A 10,135-nucleotide genomic window follows, 5' to 3' on the forward strand; every position below is an offset into this window, starting at 1 on the left:
TTTTTTTTTAAAAGATTTATTTATTTGACAGAGAGAGACACAATGGGAGAGGGAACAGAAGCAAAATGAGTGGGAGAGGGAGAAGCAGGCTTCCCACTGAGCAGGAAGCCTGATGTGGGGCTCGATCCCAGGACCCTGGGATCATGACCTGAGCCGAAGGCAGACGCTTAACCGACTGAGCCACCCAGGTGCCCCTATTTTCTTTTTTTTAAAGTGATCTATAAGTTTTAATTCAGACCAGTCTCTAATCAATAATTAAGCCTCATTTCTAGTAGAAAATATGCGCCAATAAAAATGGCCTGGGTGAAGTAGGAGCTGCAGGAATTTCTGTTGGACAGATCTGACGTCACCCTGCCTCAGCCCACACACCCTCCATGGTTCCCTATCACCTTCAGATCACGTCCCACCAAGACCTGGTCTCACTGCCAGCTTGGCAGCACGCTCAGGAGAGAGAGGCAGAGGGGTGGGACTGCTGTGGGCGGTGAGAGACAGTGGGCCTGCTTTGGCCTCTTGCTTCCAGCAAGGCTCCTTCCAAACACCACCAGCCTCCCCTTCTTCACCAGACTCCTGTCCCACTAGGACTGTGGCTTTATTATCTTCTGTCCCACCTCCTTTCCCTCCTGTAAGTATTTATTGTGTACGTCCTGTATGCTATACCCCTTGCCCTATAATCCTGCTCCCAGCCCCACTAGGACGGCAGATATCCACCTTACAGTGAGAAAACAAACCCGTGAACAATCAAATGGGAAGTTCTCAGAAGTGGTAAGAGCTTTGAGAAGTCAAATGAAGCAATCAGGCACACGGTGATGGGAACAAGTATCAGCTGAGAAATCAGAGATCTGGGACTGAGGGGGGACATTAGAGCTGGGGCCTGAAGAAAGAGGACATGACCTTAGGAAGAACTGGGAGAAGGGTGTTCCAGGCAGAAGGCATAGCATGTGCAAAGGCCCTGAGGTGGGATAATCGGGAAGCATTCGAGTTGCAGCAAAGAGGCAGTCGCTGGAGCTTGATGAGTAAAGAGGACCTGGAGGGAGGAGAGGCTTGAAGTCAGAGGGGCTGGCCACATGGGGACTTGTGGGCTGGGGTGAGGAGAGAGGGAGTTATTTTGAGAGTGATGGCACCTTTGGAGCAAGGAAACAACATGATTGATTTTTGAGTTTTAAGTACCACTGTTGGAAAGGGAGGTGGAAGCCGAAGCAGCACCCAGGCCGAGGAAGGCGGGCCTGGATGAGATGGGGGGGGCTGCGGGGGTTTCTAACACAGTTCTGACCTCATCCTGTCCCTGCTCATCAGAGGCTCCCCATCATCCTCAGGAGAGAGTCCTGCTCGCCTGCTGCAGTGGCTTGAAAAGTATACATCTCCCTGCAACCTTAGAATATGGCTTTATTTGGAAATAGGGTCTTTGCTGGGGCGGCTGGGTGGCTCAGTTGATTAAGCATCTGACTCTTCATTTCAGCTCAGGTCATGGTCTGGGGTGGTAAGATGGAGCCCTATGTCAGGCTCAGCGCTCAGTGGGGAGTCTGATTGAAATTCTCCCTTTCTGCCCTGCCCCCCACGCACGCGCACGCGCGCTCTCTCTCAAATAAATTACATCTTTTTTAAAGATGTAATTTTTAAAGATGTATTTTTAAAAATTTAAAGATGTAATTTTAAAAAATTACATCTTTTTAAAAAGATGTACGTCCTTTTTTAAAAGATGTAATTTATTTGACAGAAAGAGCATGGGAGAAGGAGGGTCAGAGGGAGAAGCGGACTCCCTGCTGAGCAGGGAGCCCAATGCTGGACTCAATCCTGAGACTCCAGGATCATGACCTGAGCCAAAGGCAGTCGCTTAACCCACTGAGCCACCCAGGCTCTCTCGAATAAATAAATCTTTTTTAAAAAAGGGGAAAAAGCCCTGGGTGGCTCGGTGGATTAAGCCTCTGCCTTCAGCTCAGATCATGAGCCCGGGGTTCTGGGATCCAGCCCTGCATCAGGCTCCCTGCTCAGCGGGGAGTCGGCTTCTCCCCTCTCCTTCCCTCTAGCTATCTCTGTCTTTCTCCAATAAATAAATAAAGGTGCCGCTTCCAGTCAGCGAACGGGAGAAGAATTAGGCACAAACAAGTCAGCTGCAACAGATTGGGAGCAGGGGACGACAGTCAAAAAGACTGCTGCCCCGAGCAACTCCACAGTCTCGCTTTTATTAGATAGAAACAGTAACCAACAGAAGAGTCGATGAAGGTCAAATACTAGTCATACGTCTTGTAGATAAACAAGAAGGAGGGCAGAATATGTCTGCACAAGCAGTATAAAGTTTATAGTTGAACAAGCACATTCAAAGGACTTATCTAAGTAGCCATGGGTGCTCTCCAAGGGGAAAGGGGAGATAACGGAAAAATGAAACAGGAACTGTTCTGCCCTGAGCGGGCCGGGCATCCCCAGCTGCTCAGCTTCAAGGCCATATATCGTCCTCTCCCCCAGAGGCCTGTTGCAGTATCTGTTTACTAGTAAACTTTACTAGTTTACTAGGAAACTTTACTAGTTTCCTAGTAAACTAGTAAAATTTCCCGGGGGTTATATTTTAAGTAATACATTGTTCTGAGGGGCAGTTGTATTTCCCCCTTTTTGTTTGTGAAGAAGTAGAAAAGTTGATTTTGCAGCTTCTTGATTCTTCAGGCATTGGAGGGTTTTTCCGCGTGCATCTGAGGACTAAGCATAAAAAGATTATAGCAATAAAAAGAATAATCATTCCACCTATAATGCCGAGACCAGTTTGTTTGATCCAAGTAAAAGGGTTTAAGTTAGATAGAATATCGTTCATCCTTTGAGTAAAACTCACTCCTGGAACTGATTGTAATGATGCGTGAGTAATACTTTGAATAGTATCTTGAAGTTGTCTAATATCTGAAGTTAGATTATCACCATAATGATTAGTGATATGCCGGCGAATTTTGCTCCAAGATATTTCTGATTCATCATAGGCATGGGGAGTAACACAGAAGGAAGAAACCTTCCAGTCACATAAAATGTGAAGCCTAAGCTTTATATTTTGAAGATCGTCTCCTACATATATCATGGCTGCTTCTAAATTAGAAACACTTTCATCTAATTTTTGATCTATGATTCTTTGTTGATTCCAAGCTTTGATAACATTCTCGTGCCATTTTTGTACAAATCGTGTGGTTTGTACAGTTCGATGCAAGGCTAGTCCTGCAGTGGTAGCTGTAGGAGTAATGGCTGTAATCCCTAAAATAGCTGGTATAAGCAACCCAAGAAACCTTTTTGTTCTAGGGACCCAGTCCTTCAAAACTGTTAAAAGTACATGCATATCTGGAGAGCTTTCCCAAACACGGTGGTGTTTCACCGGTAACCGGATGCCTAGTTTTCTTCTAGCTATGAGAATGATAGAATTGTCTGTATAAACATTCTTATCTACACAGGTGAACCTTTTATATTTGAGACCGTTTATTTCTCTATTGCTATGATCAAAAGTCATTTTTCCAATAACAAAAACATAGGGATCTCTAACACAAGCTTTTACCCATTCTTCCTCCATTAGGGAAAAAGAAAATGCATAGTTATTAGACTGATGAATGTAAGAGCCGTTCCAAACTCTTATGTGATTTAAAGTGGTGGTGACCTTCCATAAATTCTTTTGTCTTTTATGATAATGAACAAAAGGAGATGACATAGTCCTTGCCCAAGCCAGACCAGGGGTGCATCTCCTGACGTTAAGGTTTGTAGTAAAATGAGATCATCAAAAACTTGCCATTTCAAGTTTCGATGAGAGGAGCAGGGTCTCCAGTGTAATTGGTGACTGCCATCCCCTTAGGGGACCAGTCCCATACAATTCCATAGGAATCATTAATAACAATACTGGAGTGAGAAGCTCAAAATCCTCCCATGAAGGGCGAATTCCCTCATCAGACCACATTTGCATTAGTTTGCATTCGGGAATGGGGGTGCTGCTGTGTTATAGCTAGGACCCCGATATTCATGGGCTAGGAATCCCTTAGTGGAGAGTAAATGTAACTGAACTTTAGTCAGATAATTATCAGTGGGAAAGTCCACCAACCTTGCCGATACATATCGGTCTATTTTGATATCCAAAGGTAAGATTAATATTTGTGCCCGCCTCTAAGGGCAATCTAGGATCCAAAATTCCAGGTGCCCATTTTGAGGCATCCAGATAAATTGGTATTATATCTTCTCCCCATTCTACTGGACGGAGTAGGGGAGGGTTGGGTATATAAGCCCAGTAAGTAAAGTTATTTATTTGTGCATAACATCCAGGAAGACTTACGGTTACTGCGATGAGGGTCATCATATTACATCAGATGTAGAAACAGTAGTAGTTCGATATGCTGTAAAACATATACTGTCTATAAAGAATCAGATAACAGATTAAGTGCAGAAGAAATGTTTTGAAACAATGCAATAACCGCCATTAATTCTGATTTTTGTGCTGAGAGACCGGTAGTAGATATAATCTTCGAAGTAGGACCATAATAACAAGCTTTACCTTTGACAGAGCCATCAGAAAAGTAAGTAGGGGCATCTGTTATTGGATTTTTAGAAGTCATCTTAGGAAGGACAAAAGCAGTATGTTTTAAAAAGGAAACAACAAATGGAAAAAAAAATCTTAAAAAAAAAAAAAGGAAACAACAGGTAAAGATGGGTAACGAGAAGAAGTGTTTCCAGTAAAGCCACGAGGGCACTCTGCCAATTTAAATTATTTTGGAATGCCGTTTCAGCTTGTGTCTTATTTAAAGGCAGAACAATAACCTGTGGATCATAGTCCTGTATTTTTCATCTTTTCCATTAAATGGTGCCTTCTTTTTTTTTTAATTTTATTTATTTTTATTTATTTGACAGAAATCACAAGAGAGGCAGGCAGAGAGAGAGGAAGGGAAGCAGGCTCCCCGCTGAGCAGAGAGCCCGATGTGGGACTCAATCCCAGGATCCTGAGATCATGACCTGAGCCGAAGGCAGCGGCCTAACCCACTGAGCCACCCAGGCACCCTAAATGGTGCCTTCTTATAGAATGGTGAAGCCCATGGCAGCAGTACCATTTGCACCTTTTGTTCCATTATTGGAGGAGGAGGAGGAGATTCCTCCTTTATATATTCCTTTATGATGGCCTTAGTAATTTCTTTCTCCTCCTGGATGGCATGTTCAGGTTCCTATTTTTTTAGTTTCTCCTGAGCATTCATCATCGCTCTCTGAATCAGGGGTTTGTAAAGGCTCCAAAACGGAGCAAATGAGGGGCGCCTGGGTGGCTCAGCGGGTTAAAGCCTCTGCCTCCGGCTCAGGTCATGATCCCAGGGTCCTGGGATCGAGCCCCACATCAGGCTCTCTGCTCGGCAGGGACCCTGCTTCCTCCTCTCTCTCTGTCTGCCTCTCTGCCTACTTGTGATCTCTGTCAAATAAATAAATAAAATCTTGAAAAAAGAAAAACGGAGCAAATGAGGGTCCAAATTATTGGAACTGGTTTTCCTTTAGTATGCAAAAGTTATAACTCCTGACCTACTTTTTCCCGTGTTTGTAAATCTAAAGTCCCTAATATAGGAAACCAGGAGCAATGTTCTTTACTTAGCTTTAAAAGCTCCGTAAGTTGGCCCTCGCTGACTTTTGTTCCTCCCTCCTTTAGGAGCCGTTTCAGTAAGCAAACGTAAGGGCGATAATCTTTTGTACTCTCTGATTTACTCATACCGTGCAATAAGTACCCACAACTCACCAGCGGGAAAAAGGCACGGCCGTGCAAAAACTCACATTGGGGCTTCTTCTGTTTTCTTTCTGGCCCCACGTTGGGCACCACTTGCCGCTTCCAGTCGGTGAACAGGAGAAGAATTAGGCACAAACAAGTCGACTGCAACAGATTGGGAGCAGGGGACGACAGTCAAAAAGACTGCTGCCCCGAGCAACTCCACAGTCTCGCTTTTATTAGATAGAAACAGTAACCAACAGAAGAGTCGATGAAGGTCAAATACTAGTCATACGTCTTGTAGATAAACAAGAAGGAGGGCAGAATATGTCTGTACAAGCAGTATAAAGTTTATAGTTGAACAAGCACATTCAAAGGACTTATCTAAGTAGTCACAGGTGCTCTCCAAGGGGAAAGGGGAGATAACGGAAAAATGAAGCAGGCGCTGTTCCGCGCCCTGAGCGGGCCGGGCGACCCCAGCTGCTCAACTTCAAGGCCATATATCATCCTCTCCCCTAGAGGCCTGTTGCAGTATGTGTTTTTCTTAAGGCCGTATCTAAACGTGCTTGGTAACTAGTAAAATTTCCCGGGAGTTATATTTTAAGTAATACATTGTTTTGAGGGGCAGTTGCATAAAGGATTAAAAAGAAAAGAAAGAAATAGGTTCTTCGCAGATACAATTAAGAATTCAGGGGAGATCACTCTGGGTTAGGGTGGGTGGCCCCAAATCCAATGAGAGTGTTTTTTTGTGTTTTTTTTTTAATATATTTTTTTAATTTATTTGACAGAGAGAGATCACAAGTAGATAGGCAGGCAGAGAGAGAGAGAGGGAAGCAGGCTCCCTGCGCCCGATGCGGGACTCGATCCCAGGACCCCGAGATCATGACCTGAGCTGAAGGCAGCGGCTTAACCCACTGAGCCACCCAGGCTCCCACCAATGAGAGTGTTTTGACAAGACACAGAAATGAACACATAGAGACGCTGGAAAGAAGGCCATGTGAGGACAGAGACAGAGCTGGAAGTCCTGCATCTAGAAACCAGGGAAGGCCAAAGATTGCCAGCAGCCACCAAAAGCCAGGAGAGAGACCCCGAGCAGATTTAGAGCCTCAGGGAAGGAAACAACCCTGCCCCACCCTGACTTCCGACTCTGGCTTCCAGAACTGCTAAGGGAAGACAGTTCCATTTTAGGACTCCCGATTTCTGGTAATTGGTGACCGATGTTGGGAAAATAATAACATGAAACTGGCTCACGTTGTCAAATGCCTGGTCATTTGCCCCCCGGGAGTCCTAGAATGCAAAGCTCCATCACAGGGTGAAGGGAGGGTGTGAATGAGAAAAATGGTCGGAGTTGGATCAGTAAGTGTCCACTGTGACTCATTTTGATGTCTGTATGTCTGTCCACTGTTACGTGGGCTTTAAGTGACCTCGAGGTGCGCCCCCCCCCCCGACATGGGTCTTGATAGATGACCTCAATTCAAATCCTGCACTTGGCCATTCCCTCCCTCTCTGACCTTGGCAAGCAGCTGTCTCCCTTGGCCTCAGTTTCCCCACTTTGTATTTCGATGACTCTCAAGTTGTTATCAAGTTCCTGAAAGGGGTGGTGGGTCCATGGCTGTGGGGGTGGGGGGAGGGGGACGGGGTGGGGGACAACCCACGCAAGGGCTGATGTAGCCTTGTCCCTAATTCTTGAGAAAATGCAAACAGCTGCTTCAGATTCTGCGGGGAGTTTCCTTTATTTACCACTGGGGAGATAGTGGGGGTTGGGGGGGAGACACAGATGCAGGGAGGTTGGCGCCTGCGGCTCCTCTGAACAGAGGAAGTTTGGCCCTGAGTATCTGGCATCTGGGCAAAACCAGGGCTCTTCCAAGCCAGGGTGCAGGTGTCATTTTTCTCGCGGTTGGCCCTGCAGAGGAAGGTGGCCTGGGGGACGTGGGGAGCACAGCAAGGTAATTGTCACTGTCCTCCCAGACAGGGCTTCGTGGTGCTGTGTGGCTTCAGGAGCTCGCCGGACCAGACCCCTCTGGGTCTCTGGATCCTCCGAGGCCACATCCGGGGGGAGGGTTCAGTGGGGACACAGGGTCAGCAGGTCCCCCCGGGTGCAGCCACTGAGGCAGCAGTGGTGGGCAGGGTTGGTGGCGGCTGCCCGCCTGCGGTGGTGATGGCGAGAGCCCTGGGGCAGGGGCTGTGGAATGAGAACCAGCATGGGGTCCCCTTCGGCCACCAGCCTGTGGAGATGTCGCCCTTCCAGCCACTGCAGCAGCTCACCTGAAGACAGAGCAGAATTCAGCGTGGGCAGGGGACCCTAGAGGACCTCTCCCCAATATATGCACACACGTCCCCCCAAGTGACCTGCCGAAAGTTCCTCTTGTGCACAAATAGAAGTGAGCACCTATTAAACCCTTACTGTCTACTGAGCACAGATAAACTCTCCCATCCAGATGTGTGCACTCTCCACCCACAACCACGCTCAGGTCCCTTGCTGTGCACGTTCCCGCAAGCCCTCTATCACGCAGACGCATAGACACTTCACAAAGCCAGAGACAGCAGGGGTGACATGGGACATATACATGGGCACACGTGTGCAGGCAGCGGGCTCACACGAACACATGCACACACAGGCATATACCCTCACAGCCCTTCCCAGCCCTCCCCCATGCGTGCCTCCGCACCTCCAGGGGCATCTGTGTCACAAAGACGTATGCACATAGGACGCATATGTGTGACACGCCGGCATACACATCCGTTTTCTACTCTCTGTACCAGGGCGGGGCGCAGGGTGAGAAGAGTGAGACCTGGCCTCAGTGCTCCATTTAAGGGAGTGCCCAAAAACTCAACAATGAAGATCGATCATATCTTAATGCAATTTTTAAAATCAAAATTAATGCAAAAATTCACGAAGATCAAAATACTGAAATCGTAAAGAAGGCACTTTGAAGACTGCCTCGCCCGCCACGCACTGGTTTCCTGCCCGGCAGGGGACGCATCCTTGGCGCGCCGGCACGCACAGCAGCGCCGCGGGCAAGTGGACGCCGGTAGGTGCGTGCAAACCCATCCACCCGCCCCGACGCTCACCAGCGCCACGTGCACCTGCCCCACCTATAAATCCCAGAGCTCAGTCCTCACCCGCCCCTCACTCACGCGCGCCGCCAGCCACCCGCCGCCCATCTTCGGAGGACCAGCGCGGGCCCCCGCACAGCCGCACCAGAGCGCGCACGAAGTGGTGACCGCACAGCTTCTCCCGCGCTTCCGGAGCGGGCGCAGTGCCCAGCGCGAGCGCCAGAGCGGTGCCCAGCAGCACCAGCGCCCAGGTGAGTGGGCGGGACTCCATGGCGGTAGGAGGCCGGCCCCAGCGGGGACCCCTTCTTATAGGCATCCAGCCCGGCCCCGCTGAGGACCTTGGATGGGGACAAAGAATTCCGAGGAAGACTCAGAGAGAAGGTCAAGGGCGGGGTGAGTGCTGAGTGCAAGGGTAGTGTAAACTCCCTCAGTTGGGGTTTTTCTCTCTTTTTAAAGCAATCTCTTTGCCCCAGGTGGGACTTGAACTCACGACCCTGAGATCTTGTCTTGCATGCTCCACCCACTGAGCCAGGCTTTTTGGTCGTGCCTGACTTAAGCTTTGATGGCTCAGGCATCCTCTTCAAAGATGGCTATCTGGAATAAACCTATTTGCTGGCCACCCAGCTAGATAAAGAGCCAGGCGTCCTCCCTGCACTGAGGCTCCCTTGTTTGAGAGGTCTGGGCTGGTTTGAAGAACCCGCCCTTGGGACCACTTGTTTTTTTCCCTTCTGGCGCTTTAAATTCCCACTCCTGTGGTGTAGGGTTAGCGCTAAGCAGTGAGCCCTGGGAACCCCAGGCTCCCATCCTGGACCCCAACAGAAGCAGAGCCCAACCAGTGACCACGTGGCCCCGTGTCTGTTCCCCGCCCCCTCACTGTGTGTGTGTGTGTGTGTGTGTGTGTGTGTGTGTGTGTGTGTGTATGCCCTGCGGTCTCCAGGTCCTTTCAGTAGGAAATCTTTATTTTTTTCAGTTTCCTGATGGTTGTTGCCGAAGGGGGAGCAACCACAAGGGCCAGTCCAACCAGACACTGGACACTGGCTGGCCGAGACCTAACCAGTTCAAGCCCCTTCCCCCCAATTCCAGTGTTTAAGCCCAGCTCCCCATCGTGATGGTGTCTGCGGACCTGCGGGCTCCAGGGGAGCATCAGGTAGTGGAAGGGGGGATCTCGCAATGGGATTCGTGCTCTCCTAAGAAGGGGGTGTGAGAGAACACGCCCCACGCCCCCTCCCTCTCCACGGGAGCACATGGCCAGAAGGCAGCCATCGGGCCACCGGGGATTCAGGCCACCGAGGCCAGGGAAGGGAGCTGCATGCCAACCAGCTCAGAACGTTAAATTCACACCGTGTCTAAAATCCACCAATAAAGAGTAAGCTGGGGAAACCCAAGCCCCCTTCA

General features: G+C 48.9%; 1 protein-coding gene across 1 annotated transcript; it reads right to left on the bottom strand.

Annotated features, from left to right (window-relative positions):
• Nucleotides 1–7,541: 7,541 nt before the first annotated feature.
• Nucleotides 7,542–9,011, bottom strand: INSL3 (insulin like 3). The gene is made up of 2 exons (XM_045991419.1): nucleotides 8,822–9,011; nucleotides 7,542–7,948 (listed from the first exon to the last, which is right to left on the bottom strand). Exons 1-2 carry the CDS (start codon nucleotides 9,009–9,011, stop codon nucleotides 7,746–7,748), a joined length of 393 nt encoding a protein of 130 aa, XP_045847375.1. The 3' UTR covers nucleotides 7,542–7,745.
• Between the last annotated feature and the right edge of the window lie 1,124 nt (nucleotides 9,012–10,135).

Source organism: Meles meles, chromosome 20 (assembly GCF_922984935.1).
Source record: "Meles meles chromosome 20, mMelMel3.1 paternal haplotype, whole genome shotgun sequence".
Lineage (NCBI taxonomy): Eukaryota > Metazoa > Chordata > Mammalia > Carnivora > Mustelidae > Meles > Meles meles.

What these genes read in the sequence shown, in the direction of transcription:
- INSL3 (XM_045991419.1), bottom strand. Translation starts at nt 9,011, where the DNA reads ATGGAGTCCCGCCCACTCACCTGGGCGCTGGTGCTGCTGGGCACCGCT. An exon ending in GCGGGTGGCTGGCGGCGCGC is followed by an intron (nt 7,949 to 8,821) that starts GTGAGTGAGGGG and finishes CTCTGTCTTCAG; the next exon opens with GTGAGCTGCTGCAGTGGCTG.